Source organism: Diorhabda carinulata, chromosome 1 (genome assembly GCF_026250575.1).
Source record: "Diorhabda carinulata isolate Delta chromosome 1, icDioCari1.1, whole genome shotgun sequence".
Classification (NCBI taxonomy): Eukaryota; Metazoa; Arthropoda; class Insecta; order Coleoptera; family Chrysomelidae; genus Diorhabda; species Diorhabda carinulata.
This window is the reverse complement of record NC_079460.1, coordinates 38,520,122-38,532,798: the sequence shown is the minus strand read 5'-3', so window position 1 is coordinate 38,532,798 and position 12,677 is coordinate 38,520,122. Positions and strand designations below refer to the sequence as shown.

General features: G+C 31.1%; 3 protein-coding genes and 2 long non-coding RNA genes across 5 annotated transcripts in view; 2 read left to right on the top strand and 3 right to left on the bottom strand.

The window, feature by feature from the left end:
• The window catches only part of LOC130898365 (RNA helicase aquarius), a 53,744-nt gene extending 52,045 nt beyond the window's left edge, over positions 1–1,699 (bottom strand). The window contains exons 1-5 of the mRNA XM_057807627.1: positions 1,238–1,699; positions 1,082–1,182; positions 876–1,029; positions 419–814; positions 186–344 (exon numbers count right to left, since the gene is read on the bottom strand). Of these exons, the coding sequence (XP_057663610.1) occupies positions 186–344; positions 419–814; positions 876–1,029; positions 1,082–1,182; positions 1,238–1,312 (885 nt within the window). The 5' untranslated portion in view covers positions 1,313–1,699. The remainder of the gene's footprint in view (positions 1–185; positions 345–418; positions 815–875; positions 1,030–1,081; positions 1,183–1,237) is intronic.
• LOC130898405 (GPI ethanolamine phosphate transferase 3) lies at positions 1,439–7,584 on the top strand. The gene is made up of 6 exons (XM_057807681.1): positions 1,439–2,309; positions 2,401–2,681; positions 3,111–3,187; positions 3,834–5,534; positions 6,698–7,092; positions 7,255–7,584. Exons 1-6 carry the CDS (start codon positions 1,755–1,757, stop codon positions 7,447–7,449), a joined length of 3,204 nt encoding a protein of 1,067 aa, XP_057663664.1. The 5' UTR covers positions 1,439–1,754; the 3' UTR covers positions 7,450–7,584.
• Positions 7,585–8,561: 977 nt separating this feature from the next.
• LOC130898586 (uncharacterized) lies at positions 8,562–9,093 on the bottom strand. Its single transcript, XR_009059909.1, has 2 exons — positions 8,855–9,093; positions 8,562–8,798 (listed from the first exon to the last, which is right to left on the bottom strand). It is a non-coding gene; the product is annotated as an uncharacterized LOC130898586 (long non-coding RNA).
• A 169-nt stretch (positions 9,094–9,262) lies between these two features.
• LOC130898566 (uncharacterized) lies at positions 9,263–10,365 on the top strand. Its single transcript, XM_057807957.1, has 3 exons — positions 9,263–9,581; positions 9,654–9,791; positions 10,006–10,365. Exons 1-3 carry the CDS (start codon positions 9,507–9,509, stop codon positions 10,165–10,167), a joined length of 375 nt encoding a protein of 124 aa, XP_057663940.1. The 5' UTR covers positions 9,263–9,506; the 3' UTR covers positions 10,168–10,365.
• Positions 10,337–12,451, bottom strand: LOC130898582 (uncharacterized). Its single transcript, XR_009059908.1, has 3 exons — positions 11,559–12,451; positions 11,363–11,502; positions 10,337–11,309 (listed from the first exon to the last, which is right to left on the bottom strand). It is a non-coding gene; the product is annotated as an uncharacterized LOC130898582 (long non-coding RNA).
• Between the last annotated feature and the right edge of the window lie 226 nt (positions 12,452–12,677).

The following is a 12,677-nucleotide window of genomic DNA, read 5'->3' as shown; positions in this document are numbered from 1 at the left end:
TCAATAGAACATTGTGATAAATTATAAAAACTACTTTTCCTCTGGGTTCCAACTCCATTCTACCAGAAGATGTGAGGATCTTTCTGTGTGAGTTTAGATTAAGATCCAAATTGTATCTATTGAATTGGCATTAAATGAAAAATATTCTTCAAAATAGCATATTCCAATTAATTAAAAAGACTTACCTGACTAAATAAATGTCCTTCTGGTCTCTTGATCAAAGCTGACAATTGGCAATGCACAACTAAATGGCAGTCATCGAGGACAGTATTGAAGAATCTTCTTGTTGGCAACAGTGCTTCCAAGTCTGTGATTAATTCCAAAAATCTTTCACAGTAATGAACCTGAATATTTATGTATTAGTTAAATGGTTGGAAACATATTTTATTATTACTTATGTTAGAAACTAATAATTTACCTTATCAGCAGGACAGACACCTTCTTCATGAATTGAATCTAAAATGTCCATAAATTTTAGCATCAAGCGATGGAGAAACGTTCTTTCCCAAGTCAATTTTTCAAGTTCTTCTGGTTTGTCTTTTCTCTGAATAGCTCTCCAGTACTTTTTCCATTTTGGATACTTTTTAAACTCATATTCCCTTCTAGTAGGCAATAGAGACACCCACATAGAAAGTGATACTAGTCTTTTAACTTGATCTCTACATATCGCTTCTTCCATACTATTAAAGCAGTGATTTAAAAAAATTAATAGAGCTGTCTGTTCTCTTATATTTATTAAGAGTTCATCTTCAAAACAGGCTTTTAATACTTGTTGGAAAAAATCTGGAAAGTATTGACTATGTTTTCTAAATGCCTGAAAATTGAAAAGGCATGAGTATAAGAAATATAAAAAATTCTAAATAATGCTAAGTTACCTGCCACACTTGAACTCTTTCTCGAAACTTTTCATTAACCATTATTACAATTGATAACATATGAGAATATGAAGCTTTTGGTGAATAATTAGGCCATAGGTAGTTTTCTAAATACTGACTGAATTCTAGAATCATAATTCTTCTAATGGAAAAGCTTAAATAAACAAAATATATTATTAATAAATAAGATTTGTCTTAAAACTTACTTGCAGCCACGTATATCTTGCATATAAATATCTTCAATAACATCAGGATCAAATTCTAAATGTTCTTCCACTGAATGAGGTGCCCAATATTTTTCGGCAAGCTGGAAATTAATTAGCAATTAATTTTGTATTTATATCAATTAAATGTAAGCAAACCTCTGTTATTCTGTCGGCATTTATTTGTTGGACTGTAGGAGCGCTTACTGTTGTTGCTTCGTTTTTTCCAGTCATAATTTGTATTAGCGTGAATTACAAACTGAAAACTTTTATAAGAAAACTCAACGATTATTATTTTAATAAGGATAATATTCTTCAATACATGAATATATAGAATTGAAGTCTTCTTCTTTTTAGTTCAATGTTCAAATAATAGTCTTTTACTTTGTTATAATACAGCTTCCAAATTGGAAATATATTTGTAAACACATTATTTTTTCAATTGTTATATACTTTTTTGTTTGTAATTTGTTTCTTGTGATATTTAAAAAGCAAACAATCAGCTATCATAATTTGACAGATAAGCTTTGAATAATATAAAGCTCAACACTATAGTTAAAAAGGGAACTCTTGAACCTTTTATTTCACTCGTGTTTCTGACAGTTCACTAGCAGTTCAACTAAGATTATAGTTCACCAAGTGACTTCAGTTGGGCAGGTTGATAGTGAAATGGGAGATGGGCAATAATTGTTATTTATATCTATTATTTTTACTATGGCTAAGTTATTTAATAATTTCTTCAGTATTACTATTCGCTCGGGGATTCTTATTAACAAGGACTGTTCAAAGAAAAAATTCAACGTGCCTATCACATAGGGATATTCCCTGTAGTGATAATCCGGCTTTTCAGTTAAATTTTGATGAACAAGAACAATGTTCTGTCGAAGATAAGATTAATTCCTTCATTACAAAATACCATAGTGCCTCTTCGGTGTGTTTACCTCCTAGAACACGAGTGGTTTTACTAATAGTAGATGCCTTAAGATATGATTTTACAGTTTATGATAATAAAATTGAAAATCCACTGCCTTTTCAAAATAAGTTACCTATTATTAATCAACTCTTGAATCAACATGCTGACTATTCTAGACTTTACAAATTTGTTGCTGATCCTCCAACAACTACAATGCAGAGACTGAAAGCATTTACAACAGGTAGTCTTCCAACCTTCATAGATGCTGGATCAAATTTTGCAAATTCTGAAATAATTGAAGATAATATTGTGGATCAGGTTTGTTGCATTCAATGGTTTTTAAATTGTCTCTATATTCTAAACCTATTAATTAAAATACAGTTTTAGATTTAACTCATTTTATTTGCAGCTTTTGAGACATAATCATCAGGTTGTGTTCATGGGGGATGATACCTGGAATGGTTTATATCCTAATAGGTTTATAAGAAATTTTCCATATCCTTCATTTAACGTTTGGGATTTGGATACTGTAGATAATGGCGTGAAAGACCATCTGTTTACTGAGCTGGAGAAAAATGACTGGAGTTTGTTGATAGGTCATCTTCTTGGTGTAGATCATTGTGGGCATAAATATGGACCAAATCATCCTGAAATGACTAGAAAATTAGGAGACATAAATGAAATTATTGAGTAAGTTTTTTTATAAAAAAAATTGTTTGTTTCACTACAGTGCTAATAACAATAGTTACCACATTAAGATATAAATTCATAATTTTTTTTATAGAAAGTTAATACAAATTTTCTTCCAATCATCTCCTTAATCTGTCAAATTATATTAATTCTGTAAAAACAATAGAGAGGATAATCAATAAATAAATACTTAACAATTCATTTCAAAAACCCAAAACGAGTACATTACTTAATAAATATGAGTGAGCTACTTTTTATGCCCAATTTCCAATCAGTTTATGGACATTGAATTTATCAATTGACTAGATCACAAAGTACCTAGTTAAATTAATTGAGACTGTTACTGTTGGATCCTTAGAGATTTTTGGATTATCTGAGAATTTGCATTAATTTCATCGATATAAATTTTAAATGAATTATAATTTTTAGGCAAGTAGTTTCAAAAATAAATAAATCTGAGGATGTGATACTATTTGTAATAGGAGATCATGGAATGACATCGACAGGTATGTGTGAATTGTCAAGTTCATTTATTAAAATCAATTGCCAATAAAAAACTATTTTCCATACTCAGTAATAATAAAAATAATAAATTACTAGGTAAGAACAGAATATAAATGATGATGGAAAAGGTTCATGATACCTGTTAATTACTTTAAATAAAATTAGAAAAAAAAACTGCATACCAAACAACAGAACTAAAACCAACCAATCAAATGAACAAGTTGGTTTTAGAAAGAGTTTCGACACAAATTGCTATTAGCTTTTGAAAAACCTGATAGTGGTGAACACTAGGAAACTTTTGAATTAAACCTTGGGGTGTTTTGAAAAGAATGTAGCAAAATTGAAGCAGAAATTACCCAGTCACAATATTACAAAAACAATTAACAAATTTATGTGAAATTGAAATCCCAGGATTATAAAATATGATAAATAAATGTAGTAATAAATCGAAGCAGATGTAAAAGAGTGGAACAGGCCTATGTTCAAACATAGACAAATGAAGGTTTTATGTGATAGATAGATTAATAATAGGAGTGTGCTTAATAATGAGGAATTGTATTGAAAATACTTTTTCTTGTTAATTCTTGTTCTTTCTAAATTTATATATATTTATTTAAAAGGTATTTTTCCACTTTGTGATATTTTTAGGTGATCATGGTGGTGAAAGTGAAGATGAAGTAACAGCAGCTATGTTTGTTTATTCAAGTCAAATTCTGTCAAGCACCGATGTTGCTACACACACTGTCAAACAAGTGGATTTGGTACCAACATTAAGTACAATTTTAGGTGTACCAATTCCCTTTCAGAATTTAGGAATTTTAATATTAGACAGCTTACCAATTGTAACAAAAAATGCAGGATTTAATAACTGGAAATTCAGTATGTATTCCTTGTGGGCAAATGTTCAACAAGTATTTGAATACATAAAGGAATATGCGGAAAACGAAGGAACATTTGATGAAGAAGTATTGAAAAATTTTCAACAGAGATATTCAGTTTTAAATGCTAAAATAATAGCTGTTGATAATGAAGATAAGTTTCAAGCATTTTCAGAGGATCTGAAAAAATTTCTTTTGGATTTGCGTCAGTTATGTGAAAGCTTGTGGGTTCAATTTGATTCATATTCCATGGCACGTGGTTTACTTTTCTTATTTCTAACAACATTTTTTGTTTATGTTATAACAGATGGAATCACACCTGATACCCTTCTTAAACTATTTTCTAGTTCATATATTTTTTGTTCTTATGCTATATTGGTTTTATCGGCTTGTGCAACAGCTATTGCATACTATTTCAAGCTAGTAGATGATTTGGTTAAGACAATTTTCTTTGCTACTGGCTTTTGTTCACAAATAATGTTAGCTTTACTGGTTGTACAAAACTGGGACATTATAACATCTAATTGGTATTCAAAAAGTAAAATTAATACTGCATCGAATGTAATTTGTAGATTCGTACTTGCCCTTAACATTGGTGGATTATTTTCAAATAGTTATATAATAGAAGAATCTTTTGTTCTTCTGTTTCTATTGGTCACTGTGGTATTAATTGGCTCTATAGGTATAACTTCTCAGAAAATTGATACTTCTAAAAAGAAATTGGTTTCAAAATTTTGGAGTCGGTCCAAATTTAAATTTATAGTACTCGCTGTTTTGGTAGCAGTTTTTGTGAGGGGCTCTGCTTACTACTGGCGGTGCCGGCAAGAGCAGCAATGGTGCATAGGATCATACCATGAAGTTGGCAACAATACAAAGACAGAAACCACAAAACTTCAATGGACAATTACTGTAATTTTTCTAGGATTGTTTGTATTTATGAGTAAAGAATGGTTGAGGAATGCAGGAAATATGAATGGATATTCTTCAACTGTAACTGTTGCAAAATTTTTACCGACCACTATTGTAGTTTGTATTTCTGGATATTGGGCAATGGTAAGAGTTTCCTCTCATAAAAAATTTGCGGGATCTTTGAATTCCGTTAACTCTCTCGCTTGGAGTGTTTATGGTTTGACTTCTCTAGGAATTCTAGTTTGTTTACTTAAACCTTTATATACATACGTTTTGCCCAATAAGATTTTATCACAAGATGTTAACAGCATACCAGCACTGTTCAAGAAACTTAAGAATGATATTACTGCTCAAGAAAAAAATAATGATGATATCCCAATAGTATATGGAATGGGAACCCTATACAGTGCAGCATTTGTTACCATTGGAGTATACTTGACGTTACTATTTGCTCTGCTTTTAGGAGACGCAACAGCTCCATCTGCTGTCATAATGTTTTTGACAGCTGCGTTTATCCTAATAGTAACATCTGTTCTTCGAATTGGTAGTGCAGAAAACATAGGTAATATATTTGAAAAGCTTTAACTATGTAATTTAATGTTTATTGGTAATATCTGTTCAATATTTATTCTTGTTCTCTTTTACCTTCTCAGATGTTCAGTGCTCTGATTCTCATGTACTCATGTATTCTACTGTCTGTAGTGATCTTTCTCACCTATGCAAAATTTTATCCTCTCATTATCCCCAGCTACCATACTTTGTCTATATATTTCTTTATTAGTCTCACTCTTATTTTTTTAATTGTGTTTCCAGCGCCATTATTTTTCTTTGTCCATCTGTCTTCATTCTCATTCTATTTTCATATAAATCCATCTGTCACTTTTCTTATGTCTATCTTTATCCTACTTAGTTTTTTTCACCATTCTTCAATTGTCTAATTTTTTACTAAATCGGTTATGTAGTAATTTATATTTTAATTTTTACATATGTATGTATTTTTTTGCATCCCAGTGTGTTTCTATTCATTATTTAGTAGATTTTTGTTAATTTATTTCATATCTGCTATTTCTCTAGTGTCAGTATACTTCCTAGATGTTCAAATGTTATTAATTTTTGCTAAAGTTTTGTCCTTATCTTTTAATTTTGTACCATATCAATCGCTTAGATTTTCGCTACTTCGATTATATTTGTTGACTCCCATTTTCTGAGAATCAGACGTTCATAAGCTTCTGGATTTTATTCTTTGAATTTTCTATTGAGACCATATCGTCAGTGTTAAATGACATTCATTTCACAGGTTTTGTGTTTCTATTTCCAATTCAGATGTTCTAATTATCCTTCTATTTTCTTTATCAAGTCCATGTGTACTTTATCTGTTATAAATTTCTTCAATCTTTGCTTTGTAATTTTTACCATCTGTGGAAGTTAGTGGCATAGCTTGTGTTTTGGCTCTGCAACTATTATCAAGATAATGTTAAAATGTTGAATAGTTATATTTTGAAAGCATCTCATTTTTAATGGTACCAACATTTAGTTGAAAGATTTGGTGCACATTTACTGCAATTATTATGAATATGATATAAATGATCATTCCTACATGATGATTTTTTATTAAGGTAGTGTGTAAATCACATGTGATTGAACATAGAACTTAAATCTCTATATATTCTAATTATTCCCAAAAAAGATGAATATCCATATTCATTATTACACTTATTTTTTCAGACCAGTTATTCGATGTTCCCAATATATCTATAGCTGTATGGATAATACTGTCCCAGTATTTTTTCTACGCATCTGGACATCAGCCGTCATTCCCGAATATATCATGGGAAGCTGCTTTCATCGGTACAAGCGGGATATTTTCCAATAACTTCATTCCTGGAACACTAATTATTTTAAATACATTTTGTTCTTATGTTTTGATGGGTGTACTGCTACCATTAGTATTAATTACGCCATTCACAGTATTTGTAATGATTCCTTCTCTATGTGAAAAGAAACCTGATTTCAGGGTGGATGCTTCTAGAGGCGAAGTCCTTTTATTTGAAAGAGACAAAATGATGATGACTTCAATGTTTACGTTAGCTTGTAAATATATTTTGGGTCATGCTATACGGGTGAGTCCATATACTAAAAGGTAGAATACTATCTAATTTGATATAATGCTCAAGTTTCCTTGATTTAAGTATCTACTGTTTAATAAAATACCCTTAATATATTTCTATTAGTAAAATATTTCTTTCAAGCTATTTAGCTATATTTTATTACTGATTTTGTAGGTATTTGCTAGTATGTTGGCCGCTACAATACATTGCCGTCATCTGATGGTATGGAGCATATTTACTCCAAAATTAATCTTCGAATCTATAGGGATGTTTGTGACTTTGGCTTCAGTGATTGCTGGCTACATTATACTTGTAAGAGTCAACCAAAAAGCTGAATATTTGATACAATCGATTAACAAAATGAGTTGATTAGTTAAATGTTGAGTTAATTAAAAATGTTGTTTTATTTAAAATTAATCAATAACATAAAGTATTTGTATTTGCATTTTTCCATGTAACAAATATACTGTGATCGTTATAGTAGTAATAAAAATAGATTTTTCAAATTTTAGTTTTCTGTACAAATCAAGACCTTCCATTCCAAAATAAATCTCGTTTCACTTGTTAAGTTTGTAAAAAATTTTTCCTTTTTGGTATTGTATACAGCTATTTCCTATAATTTTATGCCAAAAGTTTCATATTCTTATATGTAGTCAATCATTTCACTGCACTTATATATTGAAACTAGCTCAACTTGACCCTAAATCAAGACAATAGTAGAAATGTACCAAATTGTTGGATCAAAAATTAAGCTTTTTTAAAGTTAATACGAAGCAAAAATTAAATCTGGCCAGGCACCATCAAGGTGGAAGGACATTACGTTGTCAGATCTTGTCATCGAAATGAGCAGGTAATTTCGCATTTATTGATGTAAGTAATCTTATAAATAATATTTTAGTTATATCATTTTTTCTGGTGTGAGTAACCGACGGTTTTACCTTTTATTCACTGGGCAATGACGTCATTATCTGAGTATGAGACATTCACTTAACTGAGAAGTCGTTTACATAGTAGAAGGCACTTTCCAGTAAATATAACCTCAAACTATTGCGGAATGTGGAAAAAGATGATGTCGATTTGATTTCATATGGCAAGTGATTGTGCATTTTTTTGCATTGTAAAATATTGAGCCCTTAACTAATTCTGAACGTGGTGTAGGTACGTAAAGGTCGTGCTCCGCGTTCCTGAGTGGATAGCCGTGCAACGACCTTTCTGGAATTGGAAAAGCGTGCTTACGAATTAGACAAACGGATTCAAAGATAAATAAGAAAGGAAGAGTCGGAATTTTTAATCTTTTAACCCTGCAGTGATGCCTGCTGTTTAGCCCGAGTAAATATCGAACAGCTCTATTTTGTAGTTTGAAGATTCTCTCAAATTGAGTCGCACCACAAGTCCCCCAGTAGGGAAGGATATATCGGAGATGTGACTCAATAAGGGTATAAAATATTAAGGAGGTGGATAAGTTCAGATAATAAACTATGAATTTTTTAACTCTGTATAATTCATCTACAATTGCTACATTCATACCACATCCTTTGTCTACACTTGCGCTATTCTGGAAGCTTTTTGAACTGTTATTTATCGTACTGCTGGACACTTCTCAGTTTTATCCCATATGAGAGATACTTCACATGTCTACCCTCCATAATATTTATCCTTAAAAACTGCCGAACAAATCGAGAGAAGCCGTGCCATTTCTGTTTTCGTCTGTAGGCTTTCTACAAATGACGTCAGTTAATGGACAACCTATCCTCTACCAACCTTGTTCCCATACCTCGTTCTCTATATCTTTTATATCAACTCTATGGAGAGAAATGGTTATTCTTTCAAATACATTCCGCTGTTTCTCTTTCATGATATTTTGTTATTTCCATAGATTTGTGAAATAATATATTGATAAGTGATCCATAAATTAGAGGTGTAGGCACTATCCTGTTCCCATTTTTATAGATATGTACAATAGTATTAAGGCTATATGACATTATGTAGTTTTCGATATCGTTTTCTGTACAGTCGTCAATGTCGACAAAAACTGTACAGTTTCCTGTACAGGAAACTTTATTCCATTAAATTGTGTATGACACTATGTAGGTTTTCGATATTGAAATTAACAAAAATAACGCCTCTGATTGATGGTAGAGCTGTCAAGTCATTGTCAATGTCAATTGATATTTACGATTTCAATTCATTGTATAAACATAAACTTGACTTAACATTTACTCATTTAATTGATTTCGTTTCCATTTTAAAACTAAAACTATGTCTTGGACGAAAGTCGCTGCCCTTAAGCTCATAGAGCTATATGGACATCATCCAAATTTGTACGAAATTACATCTACAAAGTACAAGAATAAACACGTACGGTCGAGTTCCCTAGAAGCCATTCGAAATGAACTACAGTTACTGAAATAAAAGCAAAGTATAACATGATGCGTCAGACCTACATACAAGAGAGGAAAAAAGTAGTGACTTGCAAAAAAAGTGGTGCTGGTGCAGCTGATGTAAGTATGTATACCTTTAATTACATGCTTTTATATAGACAATTTTTGTACTGAATAATCGTTCTATTGTAGGTTTATATTCCAAATTTGTATTATTTTGAAGTAATAGATAAATTACTTAGAGGAAGTGGCATAGACCCTAGGGCCTTAACTGATACAATTGTTGATGAACCTCACAAACCTTATGATATTTCATCAGACAATGAGAACGTAAGTAATAAGTCACACTATTTGTAATTGTGCAACAAGTTATTGTTATGTAGGTAATCTTATTATTTCGAAGTTCTTATAGTATAACTATTCCATACAAAATTATGGTTTGTGCTTTAATTATAAAAAGTAGAATAAGGTGCTCTACAAAATTATTTTGTCTTTAAAAACATCTAACTACAGTGAATAGTTTTTAATTTGTGTGTATTTTCAGATATTGGAATTTACTGAAATGGATGATGACGGTTCCAGAAGTCCAGCTATTAATAGTCCCATCACTAATCACATAGCTACAACATTACAATCGAAAACCCCAAAGAGGTTTAAAAAAAATTTCTTCCTGGGGACAAAATTTTGGAAGATGCTTCAGCAGTAATGCAGGGCATATGTAATGCCATGGAACAAACGCAATAAAAAACTCCAAAGGATCGGTTTGATGTCTTTGGTGAATATATTGCCCTGCGATTAAGAACCATCTCTGGTGAGGCTCTTCAGAATGAAGCTGAATTAAATGAATGAAAAATAAAAACAATAAAACTACATAATATAACTTGAATTTGATTTTAATTTATTTGTCCTAAAAAGATACAAGGGAAGCAGAAAGTTTATTTTAAATAGGAAACCCTATACTAAAAAGTATCTAATAAAATAAAATAGATTATAACACTATTAAGATCAAAAAAATATAGCATGCACTGAAAATAATACAAACAGCCAATAAAGAATCAATAAAACGTTATATTTGTTCATTTCATAACCTTTTCAATGAAAGGTGAATACTACATTATAAATTGTGTTTTCTTATGGCTTCTTCTTGCCATGGAACAGCGCCTGGAGGTGACATGAAAAAACTCTTTAAATTCATCTCTAATCTTATGAGAAGTTTTATTTGGTTTGGTTTTGTAACATTGGGTTGAAATGCCTGCTAATTGCACATTTTCGTTAGTTTTTTCTGGAACATGTAAAGGTTCTACTTTAACTAAATAATTGTGTAAAGCTATACAAGCCAATGTTACCAACTCTACTTTATTTGCAGATAAATTTATTGTGTTTAGTATTCGAAATCTATTGGTTAATATGCCAAAAGCATTTTCAATTATTCGCCGATCTCTCGAAAGTCGGTAATTGGACACTTTGGTATCATGACTTTGGTAACATTATGTGTGATGGGAAAAGCATCATCTGCAACGATCACATATGGCACTTCTAATGTTCTACCCTTCAATTTTGCAGGCTGGGGTATATTCAAAGATCCATCAACTAAAGCTGTAGAAAGTTTGCATTGTTGGAAAACTCCTCCATTTACTCCCATATTTACATATGTAAATTTATACTTTGCATCAGCTATAGCTAATAAAACTATTGAATGGTCTCCTTTGTAGTTGTAGTAATATGAACCTGCTGATAGTGGTGGTCTAAACTTAATATGTTTCCCATCTAAACAATACAGTTGGGAAACTGCCATATATCATCGAAATCTTTTGCTATTTGTTCCCATTCATGATTTGTATTTGGTGTCTATAATTAAAAAGAAATTAAAAATAAATAAAACGTCTCAGGCAAACACTTACCTTAACATATATTGGATGTAGATGATTATATATGGATCTATATACTTCTGGCACGAATTTACTTATTGTGGAATCGTGTAGAATACATTAGGTATCTCTATGATTCACCAGTGGCCAAAAAACATAAAGTTACTTCTAACCTATTAATAACAATATATTATTTGAAGTGTACTTTTTTTAAAATAAACATAAAAACCTGTTTCGTCCTGGTATAGCCTCCCGAAAATGTAATTATATAAGTAATCAAATTGTGTCTGGGACATCCTAAAAAAGTTTTTATATGCTAATGGATCTTCTTGCAAAAGCTCATTGTTCAACAAATTTAATCTTGTTCTCCTTTGAATCCAGGGCCTAATCCATTTTCGTTTTGGCTTTTTCCGAGAATTATCTTTGCAAATAGTTTGGAATATCATTGTACATCCAACTACAGCCGCAGCACATGCAGCCATTACGTTTAACTCCATAATAACAGGAAACCGAATAAAATAATTTCAACTAACTAAGGAATGAGTTAGGTTAGGCTAAACATAAACACGAGACAATGTGACACCGACACGATATTTGATCTATTGCCCAGAAACTGTACAGAAATATGATACGGAATGGTACATAATGTCATACGGCCTTTAAACTTCCAAATTAATTAAAAAAACGAAGTAAGATTTGAAAAATACACTTCAAGGTCATTTTTTATATGAAGAATTTTTTTATTTCCCTATCTTATTATTTTACTTATACGAGGTGTGTCGGATGAATAACAGGAGACTGATACATAGAACATACGCATTCTTTCCAAAGCAATTGTCTATTATAGACAGTTGGTTTGAAATTTTATTTTTCGTTTCTCTTGGCAAATTGGCATACCCGTCGCCTTCGTTCATATTAGATTTGTTGGTTTCTTTTCCGGGAATTTTTAAACATGGCAGCAAAGTTGTTGTGAAACATATTGAATAGAATAATAATAAAATACTTTAATAATACTTTCTTAATTTAAATTCAAACTGATAAATTTTCAATACCTTCGTTATCAATAACATCAATAAGGTTCGTCTTGCAGAATAACGCATGATGAAGCAATCAAAAAACGCTTCTCTATGGTGCAGTTGAAGCAATACGTTGCATGGGATATGTTCTTTTTGATCAGGACAATCTGTTGCCAAATGTCCTCAATTGTCAAGAATGGATTTTCTTCCATTTCTGCCCTAGCATCTCATTGCCTAGTGTTATTGGTAATCCTGATCAATAGGAGTCAGAGACATCAAAATCCTAATTTGGATAACCATATTCTGGCATTTACAAACATCCAATGCACTTG

Coding starts and splice junctions, on each gene's coding strand:
- LOC130898405 (XM_057807681.1), top strand. CDS start 1,755: ATGGGCAATAATTGTTATTTATATCTATTATTTTTACTATGGCTAAGT. Junction 2,310..2,400: donor AAGATAATATTGTGGATCAG/GTTTGTTGCATT, acceptor TTTTATTTGCAG/CTTTTGAGACATAATCATCA. Junction 7,093..7,254: donor TTTTGGGTCATGCTATACGG/GTGAGTCCATAT, acceptor CTGATTTTGTAG/GTATTTGCTAGTATGTTGGC.
- LOC130898566 (XM_057807957.1), top strand. CDS start 9,507: ATGATGCGTCAGACCTACATACAAGAGAGGAAAAAAGTAGTGACTTGC. Junction 9,582..9,653: donor GTGGTGCTGGTGCAGCTGAT/GTAAGTATGTAT, acceptor GTTCTATTGTAG/GTTTATATTCCAAATTTGTA. Junction 9,792..10,005: donor TTTCATCAGACAATGAGAAC/GTAAGTAATAAG, acceptor GTGTATTTTCAG/ATATTGGAATTTACTGAAAT.